The following is a 27,926-nucleotide window of genomic DNA, read 5'->3' on the forward strand; positions in this document are numbered from 1 at the left end:
TGTTTAAAGTACCAAAGTATTAATGAAATATACATTTTGTTACACAGACATGCCTGAAAAATGCATTATAATATGCATATGCATAAAGGCAGAAACCACCCGTCTCGTCTGACAGGCTTCTAAAAAGTAATAGCAGCTATAGTTTGAGATTACAAACATCACCGGTCATGCACTGATGTTCAGTGCATTGTGCAGGAGACCCTTTGCAGCTGTGTTGTTATCATCACTAGGTGGATATCCAGCATCTTCTCCATCTTTCCCTATCTGCTTTCATCTCAGAGCTTTTTAATAGTTTTGATTAATGTTCGACACTTAGGACATCTGTGGTTGGTGGACTTGAACCTATCCATGCAAAAGGGGATGAGGCAGCAACCAGCCACACAGCTGCGAAAGAAGAAACAAGAAGACACTTAAGTGACAACTAGCCTGGAAGCTGTGTAACGGTGACAATAACACTGGCTAGACAAACAGAAACAGTCCAAATCTTTCAGTGGTAAATCTGGAGGAGACTTTCATACCCTACTAAAGCTGTCATGATGCACACCAGCCATGTCACACTGCTGACAGAGGAGAACGTCTCTGTCGTGATGAACTGCCGACACTCTGGGCACTGTGTCCTGCACGGAGTTGCCGGGAGCTTGTCCAGCTCCAGAACCACTTCAGGGGCTGTGAAGGGAAGCAATGCATGATTGATGATTTATTTTATAAAAACAAAACATCCGTCTCTCTCGTTTTAAACTTGGACAAACTGTTAAATAGTTTTCCACAAAAAAGAAAGAAAAACACACATGAAGGTACAAAAATCAGTAGCGTGAAGTCGTATTTGATCTGCAGCTAAGGGAAAATGCACTCAAGAAGCCCCGATCCAAGCACAAGTATCTGCATGCAGTCCTCACCACCAGTGTGGTTTTCATTCAACTTTTCATTCTTTTATGTTTTACAGGACAAATTTCCAAAAGTAGCTCACCTGGGATAGAAGGCGGAGCCACAACATAGACAATATTAGAGCCAGGAGGAGGAGAAGGAGGAGCAGCAGAATCTATATTCTCTTTGTCTGTGAAACTGACCACTAACAAAGAAGAACAAATGTGGTTAGCTGCGTAAAGTGTGCTAGATTTGCTGTAGCAAACTGGGACTCACCTTTCTTGTGCTGTTTGTTTTTGATGGCATTGAGCATGTTGTCGTAATTTTTCTGGAGCTCGGACTGTTTTTCATTCAGTTCCTTCAGTTTCTCATCGATGCTCTCAATCTCCTTCTGAGTAGAGACTGCTTCCTCTGATTATAAAAACAAAACAGTAACCGTACAGAGATTATACATATAGCGCAACTTGCTTTTATTCCTCATGGAAAATATAAAAGACTGCAAACAGCCATTACTGTCACAGAAGTTGCTTGAGCGCTCACCTGTTTGTCCAAACTCAGCTCGATTCCTCAACTCTTGAAATATGCACAGAATGTTTTTCCTCTCCTTAAGTTGTACCCTTTTGAGTGAGAGATGTTTCATCTCAGTGGCTATCTCTTTTAGTTCACTGTCCAAATCCATGGCAACTACTGGAAGGACAGAAGCAGAAGAGAAAGCGTGATCTTATTTAATTGCAGACATTATTTCTGCACCAGTTAAGCATATAAAATGTTACTGTGAATCAAAGATTTACAAATCTTCTTCTTTTCTAAACCCCACATTCTAAATGAGATAATTGCATAAGAGAGTGCATGCATTTATCTTTGTCTTTAAGTTGTAAGAGGCAGAAAATAGTAGAAATCCAACTCCCTGTTTATTCCTACCGCTTTCTTTTTCACATAAAGTTGTTAAAATGACAATGGTTGTGTAATTCTATTTTATGGAAGTCGGATTCCATGATTATCCTAATCATTTCTCATATTGTATTTGTCGTAGTTGTTTTTACGTTTGGTTCTTGTTGTTTTTTGAGCTATTTTCATTTTCTGTTCTGTTCAGTGTTCGTTTGTATTTGGTTTGGTTTAAAAATACGGAATAATTGTTCTCAATTATGCCAAAAACATGTTACCCACAGCATCTTTAAGATGGCTCAGAGACTTGGAAGGCTCTTCTAGCATCTGCTGTCATTAGGTAAACCTGATCAACTGCGAAACACAAATATCTAACCAGCCAATCGTGCGAAAGCAACTCAATATGTTTAGGCATTTGTGCAAGACAAACTGCTGAAGTTCAACCTGAGAGTCAGACGGGAAAGAAAGATGATTTAGGCGTTTTTGAACGTGACGTGCTTGTTGGTGCCAGACGGGCTAGTCTGAGTATTTTAGAATCTTTTGATCTGCTGGGATTTTTCCCAAACAAACATCCTTAGCGTTTTCAGAGAATGGTCCAAAAAAAGGAAAATATCTTACTTATGTCATCAATAGAAATGCCCTGATGATGGTAGAGATCAGAGTAGAATAGCTAGATTACTTTGAACTGACTGGAAGGCAACAGTAACTCAAATAGCTACTCGAAACATATCAACATATCAAACCTTTAAACAGATACCAGGTGCCACTCCCATCAGCTAGGAACAGGAAGCATGTTGTGGAGGATATTCTCTTGATGCTCTTTGTGCCCCGTAGTTTAAATGACACAGTACACTTGAATATTGTTGCTGACCTTTTATGACCCGTCTTCTGATTGTTGCTTCCATCAGGGTAACACACCATGTCACAAAACTCAAATCACCTTAAACTAGTATCTTGAACATGATGAAGTTTTCTGCACTAAAATGACCTCCACAGCCACCTGTGCTTAATCCAGCACAGCACCTTTGGGATATTGTGGATCAGGAGGTTCACATCATAACAAATCTGAAGCAGCTTTGTGATGCTATCATGTAAACATAGACCAAAATTTTGGGGAATGTTTCCAGCACCTTGTTGAATCTATACCACGAAGAATCGAGGCAGTTTTGAACCCAAAAGGGGTCCAAAAAGTGATTGCCAGTATTTAAGCTGTTGTAAATAGCTTGTTGGCCTATAATCTGTCACACATATCTCTCATGAATGATATTTAGTCATTTTGAAGCAGAAAGAACATTTCCATCACAACGTAAAGACTGCAATCAGTTTTTTGGCAAAGTGACTTTTAACAGTTCTATAAAGATATTTTAACTGGCAAAAAAGACTGGACTGATTATAATGTGACTGATTATAATGAACACAGCGTAGGTACAACAATGCAGGGTCACGAGAATACTTGCAAAACAAATCAATTTTATATAAATCCCCAGTATAACTATGGATATTACACAAAATGCACATACAAACATCAGCAATCACTTTTTGGCACAATTCCCAGGACCGAACGTTATTATAGTTAACTGACATGTAACTAAAAACTAAAACCAGATTTTAAAAATCGTAGTTAACTACAATGAAAGTCAAAACGAGACTTTTGGAATAAAGAATTTTGTGAACTTAGAAAACTACATACAATAAAATTAAATCATTAGTTTTAGTGTTTGCTAGTTTAGTTTAAATTAATAAATAAAAACTGTGGACTATAATGTGCTGGTGATAAAGTTCATATTCTTTTAAATCATTCCAACCATATCTATTTACATATATGATTTGCTTATCTTGTTCCCCCTTCAAATATTTAGCACGAGATCAGCAACAAACATGCAAGTTTCAGGCTTAACAAAACAGGTGCACCGTGTTTTGGCTTTAACAGAACACTCTGGAATTTACTTCCTCTTACCGAAACGTTTTTAAAACTATATATGTATTGGACTAAATATTGTTAGTTTTTTTCTAATTCTGCAAATACCCCTTGTAACTATTTTGCAAATAAACTATAGAAATAAAGTTTATTACTACTGATATGAAATAAAAAAGATGCAGGACATGAGTTCATCCAGCATGTAGTCAAATATGCTGCTTTCTCTGAATGAGATAAATTGGTCACAACCATCTGCAGCTAATTAAAAGAAACATGGCTTCTCAGGACTGATTGGGTGCTTAGAAAACAAGCAAAAGATCTATAAAACAGAAAGAGACACGGACGCTGATGATTGTGTGTAATCGTCTGATCAATCTTATATAAAACAAGTTCAAATAAGTATCCAACTGCACTGATGCTCCGCTGTAACATTTATCTAACATCTCAACTTATAACCTCATAAAAATCAATTTCACCATTATTTAATAGAAGATATCTGCTTTACCTTCTTCTGTTCCTGCCGTATCGTGTATATCCTGTAACACTGGTACTGGTTCAACAACAGCAAACTGTTCTCAGGGAATATTCAAATCATCAGGTTATGTTTATAACCTTATATGCAAGCCTAGGAAAACAGCTATGTTATTGCACAGGTATGCAAAAGTCTCTAGACCCCATCTTTTTATCTTTTGCTAAGAAAATGGGGATTTACACACGTGCACAAACGCAGTTTGCAATGTAAAAACTATTCTGTACAATTTTAACAAGCTTGAAAGCCAATAGTTGGTTGGCCCCTTTATTCTTCAACACATTCTGAACTCTCTTATGCAAGCTTTCTTTCTTTAAGCAGTTTTCAGGAATAGCTCTCCAGGGTTTTTAAAGGACATTTAAAGCTCTGATCACACACTGCTTCAGTAATGTTGAGGTGTGGGCTCTAGGGAGGCCAGTCCATAGCTGACAATGTGCCAGTGTGTTTTTATTTTTAATGCACCGGCAGGAAAAGCATACCATGCTGAAAAATGAAGCCATTGCCAATCAGTTGCTTTCCTCTTGGTATTGAATGGTGAGTCAAAGTTTGGGGCGATCATGGCTCAAGAGTTGGGAGTTCGCCTTGTAATAGTAAGGTTGCCGGTTCAAGCCCCGGCTTGGACAGTCTCGGTCGTTGTGTCCTTGGGCAAGACACTTCACCCGTTGCCTACTGGTGGTGGTCAGAGGGCCCGGTGGTGCCAGTGCCTGGCAGCCTCACCTCTGTCAGTGCTGTGGCTACAATGTAGCTTGCGTGTGGGTGGATGACTGGATGTGTAAAGCACTTTGGGGTCCGTAGGGACTAGCAAAGCGCTATACAAGTACAGGCCATTTACCATTTATTTTTTCTTTATTCCATCCGTTTTGACAGGATTCCCAACAACACTCAATTAAATGGAGCCCAAAATATAACCGTGCTTTATAGATGTTTGTAGAGACTCACTCTTCTACTTCTCTCTTGACCTCCTCTGTACACACTTAAGATGGTTTGAACCAAAACTTTCAAATATGCATTCATCACTCTATAAAAGCACTGTTTCCACTGACTTTAAGTACAATTCTTGTGGAAATTTGCATACCTCAGCCTTTTCTCCTGGTCCCCCTTCCTCAAGAATGACTCCTTGACAGCCACTCTGCTTCAGCAACCATATTACAGACCGACTGAAGGGCCAAATGTATCTCTCAGGTCCTGAGTCAGGTCTTTGCTGGATTTTTATTTGCATTTTTTTTTTCAGATTATGTTTACCTGCTGCACTTCTTCTTTTAGCCTCCACTAATGTTTTTTAAGGACATGCTGCACACCACGGTGAGATATGCAAAGGTTTTGGCTAGTAGCTCTTTGAAAATCACCTTCATGCACAAAATACTATTTATGCCTGTGAAACTTATCTGACCATTCTGCAGACTCAAAATAAGAAAGTGCAACATATCATGTGTTTTGTGACAGGTTGCCAGTAACAAAGTGCCTAAATATCACATTTAAGTGGTTCTTTGCTTGGATGTCTGAAATGTGTAGATACAACGCTGGTTCATACTTTGGGTTAGGTGTCTTGTTTGTGCTTGAATGCTTCATAGCTCAAGGGTACAAGGACTGGAATGAAAGTGAGTGAGAAAGCATCCAGTGTCCAAAGGCAAACAAATACCTTTAGAAAACCTGAAGAACTATAATGACTTTAAGAAGTACAAGAAAGTCTGGCTTCTTTAAAGCAAAACTGCACACTGGAAACAAAAGAGACAACTTATAAATATTTTATTTACATGAAGCCTCTTTGAGAGGCTAAAAAACTACAACAACATTTTTTTTAAAGTTATTTTAAGAATAAAACACTGTGAGCACGAGCACACACGAGGACTGCGGCAAACAGTGTTTTTCGTGGTTCACTTTTTCCTGAGTCTCTTCATGAACGTCACTTCATCTCTGTTCCTGATCCCATAGCTGAAGATATACACAAATGAAAAAAGAGAGGGAGGGGGTGAATGGATAATAAGTGTTATCAACACTGTTAAATAAAGTGCTAACTTGATACACTTACTCTTTAAGCCTCATCTTGTCATCTTCGAGCTTCTCGCCCTGAAATACTAAATGATACGTCCTCCAAACATATCTCCTGGAAACACAGAACACAGGGAAAGAGTAAAAATAAGAATTTTTTTTAAACATGCCCTTTTTCATTCTTGTGTTTGTGAGTGTGTTTACCAGCTGATGTGTTTCACGCCGCCTTCGCGTTGCTGTTTTAGCTCCATAAATCTGCAAATAGCCTTCTTCAGATCAAGAACCGTAGCATTTTGCACCACCACAATCGCTATGAGGAAAAAAAGCAGTTTGTATGTTATGGATTTTTCTTATTTTTTTAATTAGAAGAGTATAAAAGGCTTTGCGAATTTAAAAAGCATGTAAACAGAAAACAAGGCCGCTTCAGCACTTACGCATCACTTCACCGTCTGCTTTCAAGACTCTTACAGTCATCGCCTGGCCGTACTCCAAAGCAATCTGAGAGTTGACCTCCTCCAGAGTCACCTGAACATAAATATTATTTCATTTTTTTGTCGGCACATAAATTCACTTGGTCTCAAAAACATGCAGGGAGTTCCTGGATGTTCATAGTTTAGTTTTAGTTTCGCTTATACTTAATGTTTTGATCTATTTAATTTATTTTTGAGTCATACTTCTAAGAACAAAAGCCGAACTGTTTTCTTTTTAGCCGCTTCCTAGTTCTTTGAGCCTATATGATATGGAAATTAATTTTTGAGGTTTTTCATTTTGACAAAATAAAAAAGCAATTTATGCAGCACCAGTTTAGCTGGTGCAGGTAACAGGTCCAACAGGTAATCTGCAAGATTGAATGCAGAGGCAGAGGTCAGACTCCAACACAGTCCTTAGCTGCATGTCTTCCTGCACTCACTGGCTCTCTGCTTTCCTGTCTCCTCGTCACTGCATAACATAATGACAATGAGAAGCCCCCAAATAATGTAAAAAAAAAATTGCATTAAAATTAACCAATTTATGCTGGTTTTGGGCTTTTATGACATCAGTTGGAGACATTTCCCAGTGGACTGAGTCCTTTTGCTCTGCTGTGAGGACTCTTGATGCTTTTGTTCGATGTCAGTGAAAATGTGGATGTGTTCAGTCTCACCCTGTATGTCATCTCATCTTGTATTTTTAGACTGTAGGCAAATTAGTTTCTGTGTCTGGCCTTACATAACTGAATTAGATTTTCATGCCCTTAGGATTTTATGTTTTGGCACATGTAGCACAGGAAATTCCCAACTTTTGGGAAAAATAAAGTCCCCTTGCAGGAATCTGCTCTTTGTTTCAAAGTGCAAGAGAGGAGGCATTGTTAGGCTTTTTATTGCGCAAGCAGCTTGAAGAGCCTGCTGCAGGTCCTGAGAACAACTGGAAATGCTGCGATGTTCCACTTCAGCCTGTGATTTTTAATCTTTTTTACATTTATTTTTATTGCATTTTGTTCTGTATCATTATTATTATTTTTATTATCATTCACTGATCAGACCCCTATAAAATACTGCTATGCCGACGACTTCCAAATTTACTTCCCCCTGAACTTGGATGTCTCTGACCCACTACAACCTTTGTTCAGCTGTCTTCATGATGTTAAAGTTTGGCTATCACAAAACTTTCTCACTTTGAATGAAAATAAAACTGAAGTAATTGTCTTTGATAGTCATACCCCTCTGAGTCAGTTAACAGACACCCTTGGTCCTCTTGCCAGCCATCTATCGAGCACGGTAAGAAACCTTGGAGTGTTTTTGGATAGCTCTCCTAAATTGGAGAAGCAAGTGTCCTCAGTGGTAAAAACTAGCTTTTATCAGTTGCGTTTGATATCAAAGGCGAAGCCCTATATTCCTTTAAAAGTACTTGAAAAACTTATTCATGCATTTATCACCTCTAGACTGGACTATTGTAACTCTCTATACCTGGGCCTCCAACAATCCTCCCTCTACCGCTTGCAGTTAGTTCAAAATGCTGCTGCACGCTTTCTAACAGGTACTAGAAAGTATGATCATATCACCCCAGTTCTAGCTGATTTGCACTGGCTCCCTGTCAAACACCGTATAGATTTTAAAATTCTTTTGCTTACTTTTAAAATTTTAAACAATTTGGCACCCAGTTACCTGACTGAACTCCTCCGCTTGTATAACCCCGGGAGGGCACTAAGATCAACTTGCCAGATGCTCATAGAACAACCTAGATCCCAGCTTTCACATTAATCTCTTGCTGTTTTTTTGCTGATTGTTAAGCACTTTGATCAACCCTGTTGTTTGTAAATGTGCTATATAAATGAATAAACCTGAACCTACAGTGTTGAACAACAGGTTGTTATGGCATTTTTGCTAGTTAAGCATGCGTGTTTTGACAAAACCAGACACTAGCGTCTTTATACACTTACTGGAAAATTTGGAAGACAAGCCTTTTCAACTTCTACAGATACTTAAACCGCCACGGTAGCAATTAGGCATCGTCACGATGTCACGCTGAAGATCAAACCAAGAATCAAAAGGATGAAGAAAAGTTACTTTTTCAGCAGCATGTTGGCTGGTCTGAGTATTTCAGAAAGTGCTGATCTACTTGGATTTTACCATACAACTATCTCCTGGGTTTACAGAGAAAAAGAGAAAATATCCAGCGAGCGTCAGTTCTCTAGGTGAGAACCAGTGATTTGATGAAGCCAGAGGTCAGATAAGAATAGCCAGAATGCTTCAGTAACTCCAACAACCGTTTGTTATAAACAAGGTATCAGAAGAGCATCTTTGAACGTGCAACACATCAAACTCTGAAGCAGGCATCCTACAACAGCAGAAGACCACACTGGGGGGCGACACTCCCGTCACCTAAAACCAGGAAGGCTAAAATTCACACACTCACTAAAACTGAATAATAGTAGATTGGGAACATGTTGCCTGGTCTGATGTGTCTTGATTTCTGCTGTCTTGATTTCTGTTGCAGTGTGGGGATATTTTCTTTGCACACTTTGGGATGTTTAGTACCAGCCGAGAGTCGATTAAACCCAACAGCCTATATATACCCCCTACTATTGCTAACAATGTCCAACTCTTTATGACCACATGTAGCCATCATCTGAAGGCTGCTTCCAGCAAGATAACAGCATGTCACAAAGCTCAAAACATCTCAAGCTGGTTTCGTTAACACAACAATGAATTCACAGACACCAGATCTCAGTCCAACATAGCACCTTTATGATGGATCAGGATACTAGGAGTGGCCGGTGAGTGTATACCAATATACCAATGGCTTTGTAATAAGTCATTATATGAGGTGATGTCTATTTTGACCATAAATGCAAATCTCTTGTCTGTATGTATGCGATGCACATGTTCATGTAGTGTACGGAGCACCTGAATCGGCAGGTCACAGAGTAAAGGATCCTGCACGAGTCGAGCAAGTCCTTCCTCGAAAATATCCAAGATTTCTGAATGAGGAAGAGCGTCCTCATCTTCCTCCTCTTCGCCTTGAGTTGCTGTATGTGTCACATCTTCCTCTTTTACCTCTTCTTCATCCTTCACTGATTGTCCTCCTCCTTCTGCAGCTCCAGCAGCAGCAGCGGTACCCTCTCTCTGCTCCTCCTCCATCACCGCCAGCTGCTAAATTTACTCAACAGACAAGCAGCTTAACAGGCAGTTTAACAGGCAGTTTGTCGACTTAATTTATAACTTTGGGGAAAATATACTTTTTAATGGAAACTAATTTAACTGGAAGCCAGTGGAAGTAAGTGCGTCCGTCACCAATAATAACCGGGCGAGGAAATGGGGCTCAGAAAACATGGTTCCGCTTAATAAGCCTTTGTTTCTCACCGAACTCTCAATATGGGTGCATCTCATTTTCTCTCCTTCTCTTCCGGTGCTCCACACGCAGCAGTGTTTACAGCTGAGTTCACAGAGTGCTAGTGTTGTTTAATAGTTCAAAATCTAACAGGGTTTTGTTTTTTAAGTACGTGCTAACATGCTTCTTTTCTGTCCAACCTGCGGGAACGTGTTAATCGTCGAGGAAGGGCAGAAGTGCATGAGATTCGCGTGTAACACCTGTCCCTACGTACATAACATCACACGAAAGGTGAGTAACGACGAAATATTTCACATATAATGTATCACATCTTACATTAAGGTTAGCGTGGCTTCTGAGAGCCTCACCTTATCTGTTTAAACCCCTGTAGGTAAATAACAGGAAGTATCCGAAGTTAAAGGAGGTGGATGATGTTCTGGGTGGAGCTGCTGCGTGGGAAAACGTGGACTCAACACCTGGTGAGTGTCATCAAAATAGTTCATGGTGTGGTCTATCTATCTGTTTATAATCGCAAAATTAACTGGTTGAAGAAATATTGGATTTTTTTTTAATTAGCTTGAGAGTTAAGTTGTGTCAATCGTCCCGCATTCCTGCTCAAAACACCAATGTCTGCAGTGCCTTTGAGTGGTTTGTAATACAGTTTTTGACAACTGGATACAGGCTTGTTAGCTCAATGTGATTGCTGACAACAAGTATTGTGGGGTCAAAACTCTAAACACACACTTTCATGTCAAAATGAAACTCTTTAAAAGAAGCACTTTTTAAAACAAAGTCATCCAGCCAGCCACCCATCTTCTTCCACTTACCCGTGATGTGTGTGAGCAAGCGTGTGTTTGGATCAACTCAATTTATCAGATTGAAACAAAAACTTCCCACCTGACCATGGACAGATTTTCCTTTAAAACACTGAGGGGAAAGATGCACTTCTGAACTGTTGTTAGCATCCAAGTATTCCCATGGATGACAGTAGGGATGTATTTTGTTGTGCCATTTAAAAATGTAATTATTTAGAAAACTACTTGAGCTAGGTCCTTCAGTTTTTCGTTATTTTAGGGTAAATATCTATTAACACTGTCAATATGGACTGTCAAATGTGTAGCTCAAGTTAACAGTCATGTGAAAAACAGAGTTTTCATGTGCAATACTGTGAAAAACAAAGTACATTCTTAATTAAGAGGGTGAGTCCCTGCCAGCTGCTGCTACCTTAACGTTTGGGCACAATGTTGTCACTGTGTCAAACAGAAACTCCTCTGTATATAAATATTCTAGAGTTAAATGTGAGGCTGTCTATCTGACAGATGGTTAAAATTGCATCATTCAACAGCACAATGACCACAAGCACACCACCAAATTACAACAGAATGACTGAAAAACAGATTGGGGTGTTGCAATATCCCAGCCCAATAAAAACATAACTCTACAGATAGATTAAAGCTCTAAGAAAGACAACTGTAGCTTTTAAACTATCGAGCTTGGAGACCTACACTTTATATTATAGAGAATAGAATGTCTTTTTTTTTTTTTTGGTCCACCCTTGATGACATCAATGTGAAAGTCTTCTCCATAAATTCTCTGGAACTAGATATTTTTTTCTAATTCCTGATAACCAGGTGGAGTTTGTCAATGATATGATGACTGAGTCACATTTTAGGGAGCCAGCATATGCTAGAGACCTCCACTGAGTAAAAATGCATTTTATACAAACTTTTAATTACAGCGTGTGTCTGTCTATGTTTGTGTTTGTCTTTTCAGAGGATGGTAATTTATATGGCATTTTCGTACATTTCATTTTGTGTTGGCTTGTTTGTTTTAATCATTAGTGAGGTGGCTTTTATACTCCTTGACCGCTGCTGTCTTTGTTAATTTAGGAAGGTTTAGTCTATTATAATGGATACCAGGGATGGAAGAGCTAAAATTAATGTGGGGTTGTTAAAAGTGTGAGAAAAAGTTTGTCTTTGCATCATTACATTGCCGGACTGCACCCCCTTCAGGGTAGGACGTAAACAACAACCTTTCTGCAGGTTGTTGTTTTCCTGTGAATGGCAACACGGGCAAGAAATTGAAAGAATTAAAGTCCACTACGAGTCAAATTCCTTCAATTGGTTACTAAAGAGCATTATTTCTAAATAAAGACCAGATTTCATATTTATTTAACACAAATTACATACTACAGGCTAATAAGAGACCTCGATAATGTGTAATTTTTCTACTTAAGAAAAACTGAAGTTATTGTATTTGCACTCTGGATGACATTACTTTGGCCTCCAGTTGCTAGTTTGAGAAACCTGGCAGGATGGGTGCTTTAACTTTCTTATAAGTGCATCTCGAGGACTGCGTCCTTTGATCTGTACAGTTTGTCAAAATTAGGAACATCCTCTGTCAGTGATGCTACTCCGTGCATTTTTCTATATACTGCATGGCTGAATGGAATTAAATTAAATGAGCCAATCCCAACAGTATTAGTGATTCCACACTGACATGATGCACTTGTCCATTTACAGAAAAGTGCCCGAAGTGCGAGCATCCTCGAGCATACTTCATGCAGATTCAGACCAGATCAGCAGACGAACCGATGACCACGTTCTACAAATGCTGCAACGCTCAGTGCGGACACCGATGGAGAGATTGACACCTTTTCACCTATAGCTGTGTTTTTCAGCTTCATTCACAAGCACAGCTGAGAAACATTTATTTTTTTTGCTTTACATTTAATATTTAAATAAAATATCCACTTTCACAATTTCAAAATTGAGTTTCCTTCATGACTTTTATTGATAAAATAGTAGCTGTATACAACAGTCAAACAAATCTTTGACTTACATAGTTATACATTTCACAGACATTTAGAGCAATGCAGACCACCAAAATCCACAACAATGGTGTGCGTTACACCGTATTAATATTTCAATGCAATCCTTCATTTCATATTGATTTTCTTGCAGAGCTCCGTTAGCCTCAAGGAAAACAAAAACAAATGCACATAGAGTCAGGAACTTGCCAGTGAGAATGACTTGTTTCGATGTGTGACTCGTGCAGACAAACTCTGCGCTTGGTGCATGAGACATCCAGCATGCTGATGGTGGAACAGTATCTGTTGGTGTTAAATTCAGTGGGATCACAATGTTGGAGTTAATTTGTTATTTAAAGCTTTTTCCTAGCAAAGAGCTCACTATTTAGTATCTGTAATCGTTTTTTAACATGCCTCTGAGCAATGCAAGTCATCGGGAAAGGCTAACGCTAAGTCAGGGACTCTGTGGGAAGATGGTCCCACCACTGTAATGATAGTGCTGTACGTTAAATTATACATGTTAGCACCTCTCATCAGTGAGAGTGACTTGGAATTACTTTTCAAAATAAATTAACGTTATAACAAAACACTTAACAGAACAAATATAACATACTGTGCCACTAGTAACAATTTTCTGTTTGTTTTGAAATAACTATTTTGAAAATCATCTTAAACGACCCAGACTCAGCATTTGGCCAGCGACAGGACAAATCACTACTGAGATGTTGTGAAGTGTTCGTCCATCAGTAACAGTCGAGCCCTAAGTCTGTCAGCTCTACTTCCATCTACTAAATTCTGAAAAGGTGCAACCATGGTGGGATTCACTCAGCTAACAGCAAACCAAAGTAAAAACCAAATGATGCATAGGTGGTCGCACTTTTTTTCCCCCCTAGACAAATGATGCATCTGAGGGGCAAAGGTGAACTTTAACTTAAAGTGCAAATAATGACTCAATCATCAAAATAAAACACCTTTACAGACAGAGGGCACTGATGAGCATTAGCTCAACAGGAAGTCACAGGACATTTTGTGACTACAGCCCAAATTAATAACAAAATATAGCAGGTTAACATAAATCTTGGGACTTTCCCAACAAGTAGATTTAGTAGCTAAATATTATAAATGGTTCATTTTTCTCACATTCAAAAGGGATCAATGATTAAAAGGAAACACTAGACCTGCTGGAACAAAATAATCAGACAAAGGAAAATAAAAGTTCAGTTCTAAATATTAAAATAATGAATTAAATATCTGACATCAAAGTTAAAAATTAACCCGTGTCGGAATACACTTGCTATAGAGCAGGGGTCGGCAACCCTAGGAAGGGTTAAATGATGGCACGACCATAGCTGGTCGTGCCATCAGTTTTTTATTATTTATTATTATTATTTTTTTGTTACAGTACAAACAATGAAAGGTGGTGGATTGGCCAGATGCTGGCCGGTGTTTAAAAATAACTCAGTTATTTGGTGGTGGCTATGGCGGAGCTTCCACAGATTCAGTAACATTAGCAAGTGGTGGAGGCCTGCAGGTGGATGAGAGAAAGGGGAGGCAAGAGGAGAGACCCGAGGCAGCTGCCAGTCCGAGTGTCAGGTGAACTGAACTTTAGGTAAGAAGTTATGACCTGCAGTCTGTCTGGGTCAGATATAAACCAAGTTTAGGTGGAGTTTATTTTCGTTATGCTGACTTTTTACAGTCCGTTACAATAACTCGTACTGCGTACTAGCTAGCATGACGGAGTTTCTATACTGCTGGGTGGTTGCTTTGATGTTACTGATGTTGAACTTTATTTTATTCACAAGGTTAGTTAGTACAGTTGCCAACCGTCCCGTAAAAAACAGAATCGTCTCATATTCAGAGAAAATATTACGTGTTTCGTATTGAGCTGAAAAGGAACACAGTTTGTCCCGGACTTCAGCTACAATGAAAAAGACACAAAGCTGGATTTATTCTGTAGTTACGCTGCACAGCTGCATCTTCTTCTCTCATTCTCTCCTCCTCCCTCTCCCGTTGCTACTTCAATCATGAAACTGATCAATGATCAGCTGATCGGTTTTCTCTCGTTTGTTTATCGCCCACTTTGCGCCAGAAAGAGGAAACCCAGCAGATGTCACGCTAAACAGCAGCAGCACGTTTAAGCTTGATCAGCTGTTGTTAGAATTTATTTAATATTACTTTCTAGTATCAGCTGATGTTTGTTGGAGCCACAGCTGTAAAAGCTGCTGGTCATGATATCGGTTTGGTTATCTGGTGAGAGGGAAACATGAAGATGAAACCAGGAGATGTCCTTACTGAATCATCAGAGCTGAACAGGTGATGGAGAAACAGGTTTACCTTTTAGGTGACATGAATGAGTTGAAGGGAAGTTATGAACTGTTTCTGAGAGATAAATAACACCATGATCCTTTTTTTATGTAGCTGACAGCTGGTAACTGTGCAGGGGCGGGTCTAGCAAAGGTTTGCCAGGGGGGCCATGTAGGGCATTAACAGGGAAAGGGGGGCACAAAGAAATACTTTCTTATTCTCATTTAAAATGTCTTGGTGTTATTAAATAATTATCTGAATCTTACAACCAAAGTTTTTATCTGATGTAAAATGTATAGAAATCATACATATACCAACAAGACAGTGTACATCACTGTCACAACAGCATTTGTTTTCATTCAAAGGTTTTTTGGCTATAATACCTGGTGGGCCGGTCTCTAGTCAAAATGCCCGGGCCGATTTTTTGTCCCAGTCCAGCCCTGGGCACGACACGCAGTGAAATAATCTGAGAAAGTGCATAAAAAATAAATGGCCGCGCCAGCGGTGCCATCGCAAATTAGCTCACATAGACACATTAGTTGTGCCGCTTCTTAATGATGGTATCTTAGCTAACAAGCCCAACTATCAGATTCAACTTGTAATTGGCTAAAAATAACTTAGCCTACTGGTGAGAGGGACGTTGTTAGCTTTCCACATTCCGACACTTCAAAAGTTTCAGCAGCTTTCCGCTCAGCACAGCATCAGCACCACGGAGATACACGGATACATCCGTAGACTCGAGACAGAATTGACAATGCATTTTTGGGACTTTCAGATTTATAGACCGATGTTTTATTTTCTGATCAAACCAGAAAGCTTTAATGAGCAGCTAGATTTGTCTCGCATTAACTGGCTCAGTTAATGCCAGTTAATGCGACATCGAAGCAGCTGGAATCCATAGCTGTGTGTGTTCATGGAGCTTGCATTTTCACCTGCTGGACATCACTACCTGACAAGTTTAACTGTCTTCAGAACATTGCAGAGGCCTTATTGACAGTATTTGGCTCTACATATCTGTGTGAGCAGGTTTTCTCCCACACGAAGAGTGTCCTCAGGTAGCCGTCTGAATGCTGGACACTCAGAGACCTTTGTATCTGAGTGGGAGACCAAAGATCACTTTAACATGTGTATCTCTGTATTAACAAAGATGCCACATTGGCTCAGTTTATTTTTCTTATCATTGTTGTGAGGAGACCATAAATAGCATTTGTATTTTCTGTTGTACAGTTCATTTGCTGTTATGGATAAAAAGTGTCTTTTTTTGTTTCAAAATAGCTGATAACTATTCGCTGATAGCTGCCAACATCTGCGAACAAATATAGAACAAGTGGTTCTATATAGTGTGTAACTGTTAATATAGAGTGTTATTAAATTTATTGCTAATGCAATCATATGGCACACTGACTTCTGAGGAAATTTTAGATAGCACTCGTCATCAGAAAGGTTGCCAACCCCTGCTATAGAGCAAAATTCACAGATGAATTCAAATAAAGTGACATTTTCACAGCGTTCTCTAACAGAGGCAGTTTTTTGTTTTTTTCCTTTTTTATTCACATGGGAAACATCACAAATTTACCTGTGTGCCTCTGAGCGCCTTCACCTGCTGCGCTTAAGTCAGAGAACTGTACATTTCAAATGCATGAGAGAAGTATGCAGAACGGTATATACAGGAAATATGTTGTGAACTAATTAGAAAACTTCACTTACAATTTAAGAGGGCTACACAACACTTTGCAAAAATGTAGAGGGGGGGGGGGGGGGGGGGGGGGGGGGGGAGAAGCCTGTCACTACCAGCAGGGGGCACTGTGGGTTTATGTGTGTGCATGTACTTGTCTCTGTGGCATCCAGCTGTCCGTGGTTAGCATATACGCTTGTATGTATAAATGTAGCCCTTACAGTAAGGGCAGGTGTGTGTCACATCCTTGAGGTCATCAATCATACAGGGAATCAAGCAGCAGCCGAGATCACAGCTGTGAACGAGGAGCAGATGGACAGAAGATGAAGCGAAAATCAAACACCTGCTCATGATTGTACACGTTACGTACATTAAGCTCTCACAAAACAGTCACTGGGTCAAGAACATGGCAACACAGAAGCATGAAAAATACACCATCTGCTTATCTGCTCCAATCAGAACTTGTGCAAAAGTTGAAGGTCACAGATGCCACAGTATACTGTTGTGCAAAATTTAAGATAGACACGATTAACAAGTTACTAAGTCAAGAACATATTATTGAAACACCATCTGTCTGAATGTTCAGGTAATATTTTATCTTCCAAAGTCCTTAAAAGGTCAGCTGGGAAGTAATGGGGGTATAGGGTATTTTATTTTATTTATATACTGCCAAATTACAACAACTGTTGTCTCAAGGTGTTTTATATTGGAAGGTAAAGTCCCTACAATAATCAAACGACAGCCTTCACTGTGGTGAATGTGGAAAGTAAAAACAGCTCCCTTTTAAAAGAAACCTGACAGAACCTCCAACCAGTCGCGGCAGGTAGCTGCCCCTCCTTGAGTCTGGGTATGCCAGAGGTTTTTTCCTGTTTAAAGGAAGTTTTTCCTTCCCACTGCTGACAAGTGTTTGCTCATGGGGGGGGGGGTTGTCTGATTGTTGTTTTTTTCTCTCTATTGTTGTGGGATCTTTACCTTAGAATAAAAGTGCTATGAGTATTTGCTGCTATATGAATAAAAGTGAATTATTTCACATTCCCTAATATGCTCAACTATGGACAAACCTGGGCGTGTCTGAGAGCAAGAGCACACGTGAGACTCCAGTGACAATTTAGTATCCAATAAGGAAGCTACTTCAACAACTTCCAACAAATGCAAAGTATTCTGAAAACTAGTAATAGTTAATCTAGCTAAAGCTGGAAACAACTTTTTTTTTTTACTATTTGAGTCAAAAAAACAAAAACAAAAAAAACACAACCTCCCACCAATGAGCATAACCAGGCCACAAAGAATGAGACACTAGCAGCTGGTGATGTGTGACCTTTGTGTGACATATTTTTCAGCGTTATTATGTGCTGAAAAATATGTCACACATATATTATGTACAATATTCTGCAGTCTCCTGACAAGTTAAATGGTCAAGTTACTTTAGTTTTGTTGAAGTGTTAAGCAATTATTTTATACATTTACTCAACTTTCCAAAACACTACCTAGGCTACTTAATGCATCTAGTGTCAATAAAGTGAAACTTTGAATTAGAAAGTGTCTCATCAAGTAAATTAGCTCAATGGAAATGTAGCAATATAACAACAATCAGTATTCTGTGATAATGACCATTTTATATTGTCAGATATATGATTCTTGCAGATTTTCTTAACATAATTTATCATCCAGCTCTAGTTCTGTGTATTTAAAACTACTGTCACTTTTAGGCATTACTCATGTGTAAAAACAGCGAAAACCCACCACCAGATGTCTTTTCCAGGACCTACTTACCCTACAAAGAAGCAGAAGAGGCAGAAGAGTGTGTTCATGAGGCCGATGTCGTGGGAGATGCGGGTGACGATAGCCTGCTGACAGTGCGGACACACAGTCTGCACTGGTGAAGTCTGAAACATTTCACCCTGCAGAACGGTCACAGTGGTGGCTGCTCCTGGAGGAGCCAGGACGGTCGCTGTGTGACCTCCCATGTGGACAAAGTGACCAGGACCCGGGCCCATCTGTCCTGGCATCGGTTGAGGAAAGTGACCAGGTGGTGGTGGGTAGTGGCCACCTGCATTTAGACAAACCAATGAGAGTGGGCAAGCACAAGAACAGCAGTCATGATATTTAAGATAATGAACCATAGCCTCAACAGTGACGTGAGCCAAAAGGAAAAGTAGATTTACAAGCCAGTGAGCAATAAAATACTCTTTTTAGCTCTTTTACATCTCCACATTATTAATTCAATTTTCTGGCTTCTACCAAGCTAAACTGAAGCCAGATAAACTATTTTCAAGTAATGAAAGTTAACAAGCTGAAGTGGGGGGGGGGTGTACAGCTATTGCAGTTTGTACTGTGCATAGCTGTACACCATGTCGGGTCCAGAACCATGAACACTAACATGCCCTGACAGCTTTAGAAGACAGTCACAAATTATGGGAGTATGATGCTTCATTTCCTTATCTATATATGCAGATAGTCTGTCGCACCTTGTGGTGGTGGAGGCATAGGCATGGGCATTGGCATGGGTCCTTCCCCAGGGACATGTGGTGGTAGGAAGCCTGGCTGTGTGGCCTCATAGGGTGGTGGACCATAGTCTGGAGGTAGGGGTTGTCCCTGTGGAGGACCAGTCCTTACCGCTTCTGAAATACAGCACACATTAAAAAGATGGCACTGAAGATAGTCCCGCACAAGTCTGACACAACAAACTGAAGTTTGTGGTCTGAAATAAATAACTGCAGTAGTACACAGCTGCAAGTGCATGACAACATGGGTGTTCACTTCACTGGTCATCTATGAAGCTTTCAAAGGTGAGACCATTATTTGCTGTGATTTACATTTACTGTTCTTCATCAATCTAGCAAATATTACAATGAAGCCTCTCAAGCTCAGTGAGTGCCCAAATTTCTCACATCAACTGTAGGGAAGTGGTCAAACTGCTTTTGAATTATCTCAATGCACTCAAGAACTTCTCTTTTTCATTGGTTAGTATATCAGAGTAGGTAGGCTCCATAATGAGACCAAGCTGTAATAATTTAGAACAGAGTCAAACTGATATTACAAAAGGTAAATTATTCAAATCAGTCTGGATTTAAAATGAGAAAATTACAATTTTTTTCAACAGTTAAAACGGCCGCAGATGTACTTCCTCTTGAACTGAGGAAGTTTACCGAATCACTCACACTGAATGTAGAACATATGTCACCACCAGTACCACTACTGTAACATTCACAATCCTGTGTGTTCAGCTTTATTACCAGGTTGTCCATTTTTCTCCTGGATGAGGGGCGCACTGGGACCTCCGGGGTACGGAGGGGGAGGATCGCTGGACATACTGGCCGGATGTCTGAACTAGCAAATGGGTCGGACACGTGAGCTCCACTCACAACTCGACAGGTTGACTTCCCCCCCTGTGAGGAATAAAAAATGAGCACAGTTTGAGTCCCCTGGCTCATTACTCTCTGACACAGTCATAAAATGTTCCATCAACAGTCAGAGAGGCTAATGAAGGAGCTGATGTAACTGCTGATGTCAGTCTGCACATACTGTACCATAAGTTTCAGGGGAATTGAAAGATAAAGGGGGAGGTTTTAAGACATCTTAACGCTGGCAGTGTTAATCACATTTTCTTGGTTTATAGGAATACTGCCTGGCAATAAAACAGAAGTAAAAGCAAAACTGTTCATTTGAACATGAAAACAATATCATGATGAGTTTACATTTCATTTGCAACTAAAACCAAATTATTCGATTCCAGTCTTATAAACCAAGATAAAGCAGTAAAAACCATAAGATGACCAGAGTAAGTGTGATTACTGTGTGAAAACCTGGATGATCTTGAGTGCAGTAAAGAATGGTAAATGGACTGGTTCTTATATAGTGCTTTTCTACTCCGAGCGCTCAAAGTGCTTTATACATTCACTGATTCATGCCCAAGGATATTTGGCAGGAACCAACCTTCCGATTACCAGATGACCTGCTCTACACCTCCTGAGTGACAGCCACCAGTTAAGAAGAAGCCTTTAGCAAAAGCAATTCCAGGGAAGGCTGAATTAAATGAAGAATGAAATGAACTGCTAGGTGTGAAAACTTCAACAGCAATACAATCGTGAGCTCCTCCATCCTTCCCCGGTGCTCAGGTTTCGGCAGGAAGCACCTCTTCTCTCTGCTTAAATAATGCAAATGGTGTCTGAATGTAAGGTGCAACAAATGCCTCGGAGAAGAACAACAATTTTGGGGGGAGATTTAAAAGTATGTATGTCCAGTGATGACAACTCCAAAGCATTAAGGCACAAGCAAAACCAAAGACTGTGTTATTGCATGGTGCTATAATTTGTTCTAAGGAAACACATCATTTGCATTTTCCACCTGTTAGGTCAGAGAGGTGAAAGTACTAACACAGAGAGAAGCAGGCTCTCACATCTGTACATGAACCTCTACATACTTGAAAATATGTGTAATAGACTACACTACTGTTAATACAACAGACCCCTTAATTGTAAAGACTCTAAACGAAGTCTTTCTGATGAGGGAATGTCTACAAAACAGTCATGGTTTTTCCTAAATCTGGCTAAACATGTTTTAGCCTTCTGATAGGACTGCAATAAAAAAGCTGTTTATAACAATGGGCAAAAAAAAAACGCCAAAATTGAGACTTCTTTTAAGTACGTTATACAGATACTATGCCTCTACTAAATGTGGACCAATCGTGTAGGCCCGTTTTGAAACAGTACTGGCACGCCAACACCTCTGATTCAAAGATGTCTGTGTAAGATTGATTATAATATTTTAATTCTCACATAAACGGTGGCAAGTCCATAAAGTACCACTGGAATCTAGTACAAACAAAACCCACTGAAAAAAACTTCCTCCATCTGTTTTAGTCAAATGTGAACTGACTTCTTAAATATGTGAGCTTATCTGGAGAGGAAAAGAAAGGTGCTGCTACACAGAGACGAGTATACAGACAAAGGAGGTTTCTGTGGACTAGATCATTCCTCGCCGACCAAAAAAAGTGTTGAAATGTGTCTAGACTTCAGTTTGTTTTGCTGTTGAAATGTCACTACCCTATATTTTTAAACTATGGGAGACCTTTTTATTCAAACTGATATAAACAGAAATGCCCACAAAATAAATAAAGATTGACTTTAAAGACCAGCGGTGCAAATTTTGAGCCAGTCCCAGTGATCTCCTGATATCATTTCTCGCCTCTGTCAGTGCGCCCCAGGGCAGCTGTGGCTACAATGTAGCTTGCCGTTGCCAGTGTGTGAATGTGTGTGTGAATGAGTGAATGACTGAATGTAGTGTAAAGCGCTTTGGGGTCCTTAGGGACTGAGTAAAGCGCTATACATGTGCAGGCCATTTACCATTTACCATCATTTCAGCACATTCCTCAGTTATATTAAGGTGTTCAAAGCATATGATGCTAAAGAAGGTGTTTGCTAAGTGCAGAGGAGAAAAATAACAAAAGAAATTAAACTGCAGAAATATTCTCCTTTGCCAGTTAGTCTTGTTAGCTGGGGTTTCAAATGTACCAAAATTGTATATCTGTTAATTAACACATCATTTATCAAAAACATACATGCACACTAGTCACTGTCAAATCAATAGCACAGATTAATTTCCTTTAGCAAATAAATACACTTATGTGCACAGCAAACCTCAAATGATTCTTTCTGAGTCAGAAACAAACCTCAATGCTAATACTAAATATGCCGCAAACCCTACCTATTAAATGTAGGTCAATTATGTTAACTGACTCAGTGATGTTTCTTTGGGCTGAAAGCTGACTAACCAATGTGCTCATTTATCAATTTCTATAATGGCATCTACACTTATAAGCAGCAACAATAACAAGCTCCCCTAATAGAGCCAAAACATACACTCCTGTATTTTGAGGCTGCATGCTAGCACTGGTGTAGTTCAGTCAGTTTGACATTTCTCTTTTCTCAATGTATTAAGGTGTTTTTTGTGTATGTTTGTCTGTTTAGGTATTTTTTACAAGAAATACCAGGCCTTACTTACTAGGGTATTTTACCATGGTAACGTATGCTGCAAACCTAACCTGCCTTGAACTAGGCTAAATTGCAGATTAGAGATCAACAGGTATGAAATGACTGCTGACAGACCAATGAGTTCTAGTGAAAACAAGGTCACCATTCCCAGAAGATCCCTTGGACATCTGTGCACAGATAGTTGAAGTGTCTAAAGTCTTTGATTTTCCTTGACGAGCAACAGCATTATTTTACCTTTGATATTTTTTTCCTGCTGGCTGCAAGCAATTTCACAACAGTTTTAATGTACTCTGAGCACTAATGATCATATTTGATACTTCCTAAAGTTGTATCAAATTTGCACTAATTTGGCTTAATTTTCAGTTCAGCCTTTGTTATGTGTTTAATCCTTGATTTTTTTTTTTTTTTTTTATCTTCCTATGTAAAGTCAGCCGTTTTGCAGCAAGTACACTTAGGTAAAACTGTGATTGGTCAGATACTGTTAGCATCACCACTTTTTAAGCTGACTCAACTTGATAACCAGCTGTGACCTCTTACCGGTACTCTGATTGCCAATGTTTGAATCCAGAGAATGAAAAAAAAAACAACAACTGGATGTGTTAAACTTGCTTTGTAGTAAAGGGCTAATACTACTGCTACTACTACTATTACTAATAGGTTTACCTGATATGACTGAAATTAGGGATTCCTCCAGAGAAGCCTGAGATCTGCCACACCCTGTAATATGAGCAAAATTCACCATTATTATTAAAAATGTACAAGTTAAAAGAACACACTATTATTAAGCCAACACTGTTATTAAAATCTACACTAAAATTTACGAAAACAAGTCAGTCTTTAGCAGTAAACTGAAATAAGACACTGCTGCTTACAATGCTGTAAGCCATTAATGAAACTGTTGTAAATAACTTGTTAACCTATAATATGTCACAAGCCTGTACATACTTATAGTTATAGCATATTCATAACATACCTTCATACCGTGTACATTGTAACATACCCATAATAGACCCATATTTTGTACCCTCCTACCTATAATAGACCAATTTTTGTAATATATCTATATATCTATATTATTGCTAATATATATTTTGTAATATATCTATTGCCAAAGCACTTCTGGATAGATGCAAACTGCATTTCGTTGCCTTGTACTTGTGACATGTGCAATGAAAATAAAGCTGAATTCTATTCTATTCTATTCTATTCTAAGATAAAAGCTGCAATCAGTTTTGCCAAAGTGACTTTTATATGCCCTTTACTTATCCGAGTTAAAAGTCTGATTGAGATTACAAACGTCTTTGTTAAGAGCAATCTTGCCAACAGGGCAGCAGAAATGACAACAAATATAACACAGTAGTTCTATGAAGACATTTGAAGTGGCCTGAAAGGATGGTTTGATTATCATTTAGAATACACTGAAAATACAAATAATGTCATAAAGATACTTGCATAACAGCTATTTTTTTTTATTAAATATATAACCCGTTTGTAAATCCTGTTGACTACAGCCCATTTACCGATATAAACAATGATAATGGTCATTTAAAAAAAAAACGATTCAAACGTTAACTAGCACTTCCTCAGGTTGGTAATTTCACAACCAACGAGAAGAAATAACTATATTATAACTAATATATATACATATATGTGTGTCTGTATGTGTTTCTTTTTTTAAGGCTGAAATTTGGATTCTTCTTGTGTCCAGAGCAAACAAAAAACAAAAGTGAAAAGAAAACTTATACGTGATCGCAATAACAAGTACTAACTTCGGTGCCTCCACAAACCAAATATCTAAGTGTAACTGCTCCCAACTTATTGGGACAGTTTTCCCAGATAAGCAACTAGCCAGCTAGCTGATGTTTTTTAATAATCCTGTAGCGGATAATCCTGCTCAAATCTACTTGCACAACTAACCATGAATAACTTAGTTACGTAAGTGAGGCCAGAGGAAGCCAGCGGCGATGTTAATTTAAATTGGTGCTTGGATTTAATACATGTTGTAGGGTAGCTAGCTAACTGAGAGGCAATGCGGAGTGATGTGAACGGTAAAATAAGCCGTTGCATTCGTTATTTCTACAACATCTCTGCAATTTAAAAAAAAAAATACGAAAAAGAAAGAAAGAAAGAAAACCCGTGAAGGACAGCCGGCAGGGAGTGTTTCCTGTCAGCCGTTGAGGTCAGCTTAAAGACAGCGATGTGTTTGTTTAGTTAAAGCATGTCTGTTTGGGTAGCAGTGGTTAGCTGGCTATAGCTAGCGTCGCCATTCGTGACACAGAAACGACCTCGTAAAAAGAAAAAAAAAAGAGATGCGGACAGAAACGGTTAAGGAGTGAAGACCCGGAGGGCTGTGGAGAAGAAAACCGTCTCCGGTCACGACTCTTTAACGGGGCAACTGTCAGTATGCTGAATGCCAGATTACCTGGTTGTAGATGAGACGCCAGCCCGCTGCGTGAAGTTGCTTGACGTTAGCAGCTCCGTCCCTCCTGAGGAGAGTCGACACCCGTCGAGATGGATTTACACCTGACGTCATTAATCAGGAGTTACACGAGCTGCTGCTCAAAACTTCTACGTCACATTCTGCTCGTTTCTTTTTGTTTAAGTAAAATACGAATTAAGTTCTTATCCGGTAAATAACACGACAAAAATAAAACTATATTAAACAATAGCATGTAAACCATTACTTTTTTACATTTTTATTATATAATTATTTAGAGCGTTAAATATGATTACAATATTTTTAAGACATCACATACTTTAGAAAGTGGGACTCCAGCATTATATTCATTGTTTATATGTATTACTGAACGCCTGTATAGCTTTTTTGTGAGATTTGGAGATCAATCTACCGCTTGCCAGAAGATTCCAGTTGAAACTAATAGCTGACCTTCGACTATTTAAAATCGTTGTGTTTACTGGCCTCCTGCGGTCGAACTGGAGAACTGCAACGTTAGTCAATTAGGCAACGTTAGACAATGTTAGTGTCAGTGAAGGCATAATGGAAAGACAATGGCAATGCTGTAAAAAAAAATCAAAAAAATAAATAAACCGCACCATTGTTGTTTAGTGAGCTAGTCTTTTTTATTATGAATTATATATTCAACATCATATTTATTATGTTTTAGCTTTATTATTCTGTCGCCAGCTATTCAGAGTCAGAGCTGGCCCAAGGTGCCTAAGACCATCACCTCCAACCAACCCTCAGCATTACAAATATTAACTTTAGTTAATAGTGCTAATAGTAGTCCTTGCTTAACCATTTCTGCCTTGTACAATAACCATTATCATAACCACTCCTGTACCATAACCATTATTATTATTGTTGTTGTTGTTGTTGTTATAGATTATCGTTATGGTGGCTTATTAGTGTGGTGAGAGGTAATTAAATAAACCCTGCAGACAATGAATTTATGAAGTATAAATTTAAACATAAAATATAAGGATATCTGTGTACAGTCTCAGAGTTTTATCAATATATCTCTGTTTTGTGTTTGAACACATTAAAGGAATGCTGACAAAAAGTGATTTTTATATATCACATCATTACGCATTTAATCTAATTTACTCTAATGCATTTTTAATACACTTTTATTGGGCCCAACCAAGGTACTGTAATTTTAGGGTTACAGTTTCATAAACATTTAAAGTTCTGGACATATATATATATTTAAACTTCCAAATATATATAGAGATAGACTGATTACACTATTCACTAGGGCAGGGCAATATGGCCAAAAATATTTATCACAATATACATTTGAAAATTTGCAATAACAATATAACTGACAATATAATTGACGCGAGACAAAATACTTTACAACTCGCAACTTTATTAGTGCAAAAAAAGAAAAAAAACATCAATGTATTTTCACTTAAACAAGCAGCTGTTTTTTATGTGCATTAAAGCTACATAAAAATTTAACAGTGAAAATACAAATTCCTTGCTGGCAGTTTAACCAAAAGGCATTTCCAGTGAAAATGGGCTGACATATCCTGAGCATAACCATGTATAATATCCACAAAACAGTAATATCACTCCACAGGTTCCTGACTACGATAGCCGTAATGCTCCGACAATCCATCAAGCAGTGCGGGTTCATAGCTTAGCAAAGTCGTACTAAAACATTTTTTTACAGATTTTTGAGCACCGTGTACCACATAAAATCGTTTCGAGGTCAGTAAGCACAACCAGAATTCATACATAAGAATTATAAGGGGCAGTGTCAATTTTTTTCAGAAAATCAAAGGATTTAAAGAGTAACTTATTTTCCGAAAGACACGTTAATAACAACGGCCCACTAGCATGCTCTAGCAAAAATTGTGCTTTGGTGTGTATCTGACGGACAAAAGCCAAACCAGTTCCACACCACTGAAGTTGCACCATTTTAACAAACCAATTCTGGTTCATCTGTTTCATTCAACGCCCTTCTCATTCTCGGTCGCTATGCTTTTTCTGCCATGTGCATATGAAAACAAAGGCACTGCGCATGCGCGTTTTACCCATATTGTATCGCAATATTTATCGTTGCCTAACATTATATCGGTATTACCGTGAAAGGTATGATATGGCCCAGCCCTACTATTCACTATTATTCTGCTGTGCTTTGATCTTTTTTGACCTCTGATGTCCTTTAGCACCAAAAAGGTTGAGAACTGAACCAGCTTGTATCATTTCTGTGCTATGCTACATTCTTGTAGAGGTGTGGTAGAAGATGAAGTAAGTGGAAATATCAAGGAAAATTAAAGTTGCTCTGACATTGGTGAAAAATATGAGGAGAAGAGAGAGTGTGTTTAAAGATAAAGTCAATGTATTCTCTTTTGCTTATATAAATCAGGGTTGCACTGAAGGTGGAGCCTATCCCAGTTGTCACAGGGCAACAGGTGATATTATATAAAGCTCTGAATAGGAAATTACTATATATGAACCAGTCCATTTAACTTGCAAATTCCATCTATCCATCCATCCATTTTCTTCCACTTATGGGGGCAGCAGCCTAATCGGAGAATGCCAGACCTCCCTCTCCCCGGCCACCTCCTCAAGCCTTTCCAGTGGACCACCACTCAGTTCAGTTCAATTCAATTTTATTTATATAACGCCAAATCACAACAACAGTCGCCTCAAGGCGCTTTTGAATTGTAAGGTAGACCCTACA

At 38.9% G+C, this 27,926-nt stretch overlaps 4 protein-coding genes across 4 annotated transcripts; 1 reads left to right on the forward strand and 3 right to left on the reverse strand.

Moving 5' to 3' along the window:
• Nucleotides 1-26: 26 nt before the first annotated feature.
• On the reverse strand, nucleotides 27-5,825 carry LOC146388320 (uncharacterized). The gene is made up of 5 exons (XM_084925561.1): nucleotides 1,405-5,825; nucleotides 1,141-1,275; nucleotides 968-1,069; nucleotides 519-666; nucleotides 27-384 (listed from the first exon to the last, which is right to left on the reverse strand). Exons 1-5 carry the CDS (start codon nucleotides 1,541-1,543, stop codon nucleotides 276-278), a joined length of 633 nt encoding a protein of 210 aa, XP_084781687.1. The 5' UTR covers nucleotides 1,544-5,825; the 3' UTR covers nucleotides 27-275.
• A 100-nt stretch (nucleotides 5,826-5,925) lies between these two features.
• snrnp25 (small nuclear ribonucleoprotein 25) lies at nucleotides 5,926-9,976 on the reverse strand. Its single transcript, XM_084925564.1, has 5 exons — nucleotides 9,569-9,976; nucleotides 6,620-6,710; nucleotides 6,390-6,495; nucleotides 6,226-6,300; nucleotides 5,926-6,128 (listed from the first exon to the last, which is right to left on the reverse strand). The coding sequence occupies exons 1-5, from the start codon at nucleotides 9,800-9,802 to the stop codon at nucleotides 6,071-6,073; spliced, it is 564 nt and encodes a 187-aa protein (XP_084781690.1). The 5' UTR covers nucleotides 9,803-9,976; the 3' UTR covers nucleotides 5,926-6,070.
• An 81-nt stretch (nucleotides 9,977-10,057) lies between these two features.
• Nucleotides 10,058-12,761, forward strand: polr3k (polymerase (RNA) III (DNA directed) polypeptide K). The gene is made up of 3 exons (XM_084925566.1): nucleotides 10,058-10,283; nucleotides 10,384-10,471; nucleotides 12,515-12,761. The coding sequence occupies exons 1-3, from the start codon at nucleotides 10,173-10,175 to the stop codon at nucleotides 12,640-12,642; spliced, it is 327 nt and encodes a 108-aa protein (XP_084781692.1). The 5' UTR covers nucleotides 10,058-10,172; the 3' UTR covers nucleotides 12,643-12,761.
• On the reverse strand, nucleotides 12,762-25,322 carry cdip1 (cell death-inducing p53 target 1). The gene is made up of 6 exons (XM_084925563.1): nucleotides 25,196-25,322; nucleotides 23,437-23,490; nucleotides 20,017-20,169; nucleotides 19,249-19,401; nucleotides 18,554-18,830; nucleotides 12,762-17,075 (listed from the first exon to the last, which is right to left on the reverse strand). Exons 3-6 carry the CDS (start codon nucleotides 20,090-20,092, stop codon nucleotides 16,964-16,966), a joined length of 618 nt encoding a protein of 205 aa, XP_084781689.1. The 5' UTR covers nucleotides 20,093-20,169; nucleotides 23,437-23,490; nucleotides 25,196-25,322; the 3' UTR covers nucleotides 12,762-16,963.
• Nucleotides 25,323-27,926: the final 2,604 nt, after the last annotated feature.

Source organism: Perissodus microlepis, chromosome 4 (genome assembly GCF_051167445.1).
Source record: "Perissodus microlepis isolate ML-2025 ecotype Zambia chromosome 4, ASM5116744v1, whole genome shotgun sequence".
Taxonomy (NCBI): domain Eukaryota; kingdom Metazoa; phylum Chordata; class Actinopteri; order Cichliformes; family Cichlidae; genus Perissodus; species Perissodus microlepis.

Excerpts from the sequence above, each read along its gene's own strand:
- polr3k (XM_084925566.1), top strand. The coding sequence starts at position 10,173 with ATGCTTCTTTTCTGTCCAACCTGCGGGAACGTGTTAATCGTCGAGGAA. Across the intron at positions 10,284-10,383 it reads TACATAACATCACACGAAAG|GTAAATAACAGGAAGTATCC; the intron begins GTGAGTAACGAC and ends AAACCCCTGTAG. Across the intron at positions 10,472-12,514 it reads AAACGTGGACTCAACACCTG|AAAAGTGCCCGAAGTGCGAG; the intron begins GTGAGTGTCATC and ends GTCCATTTACAG.
- LOC146388320 (XM_084925561.1), bottom strand. The coding sequence starts at position 1,543 with ATGGATTTGGACAGTGAACTAAAAGAGATAGCCACTGAGATGAAACAT. Across the intron at positions 1,276-1,404 it reads AGCTGAGTTTGGACAAACAG|AGGAAGCAGTCTCTACTCAG; the intron begins GTGAGCGCTCAA and ends TTTTATAATCAG. Across the intron at positions 1,070-1,140 it reads AAACAAACAGCACAAGAAAG|TGGTCAGTTTCACAGACAAA; the intron begins GTGAGTCCCAGT and ends CTTCTTTGTTAG.
- snrnp25 (XM_084925564.1), bottom strand. The coding sequence starts at position 9,802 with ATGGAGGAGGAGCAGAGAGAGGGTACCGCTGCTGCTGCTGGAGCTGCA. Across the intron at positions 6,711-9,568 it reads TCTGTGACCTGCCGATTCAG|GTGACTCTGGAGGAGGTCAA; the intron begins GTGCTCCGTACA and ends ATTTATGTTCAG. Across the intron at positions 6,129-6,225 it reads GACAAGATGAGGCTTAAAGA|CTATGGGATCAGGAACAGAG; the intron begins GTAAGTGTATCA and ends GTATATCTTCAG.
- cdip1 (XM_084925563.1), bottom strand. The coding sequence starts at position 20,092 with ATGTCCAGCGATCCTCCCCCTCCGTACCCCGGAGGTCCCAGTGCGCCC. Across the intron at positions 19,402-20,016 it reads GGAGAAAAATGGACAACCTG|AAGCGGTAAGGACTGGTCCT; the intron begins GTAATAAAGCTG and ends GCTGTATTTCAG. Across the intron at positions 17,076-18,553 it reads CTCTTCTGCTTCTTTGTAGG|CTGTGATCTCGGCTGCTGCT; the intron begins GTAAGTAGGTCC and ends CCTCGTTCACAG.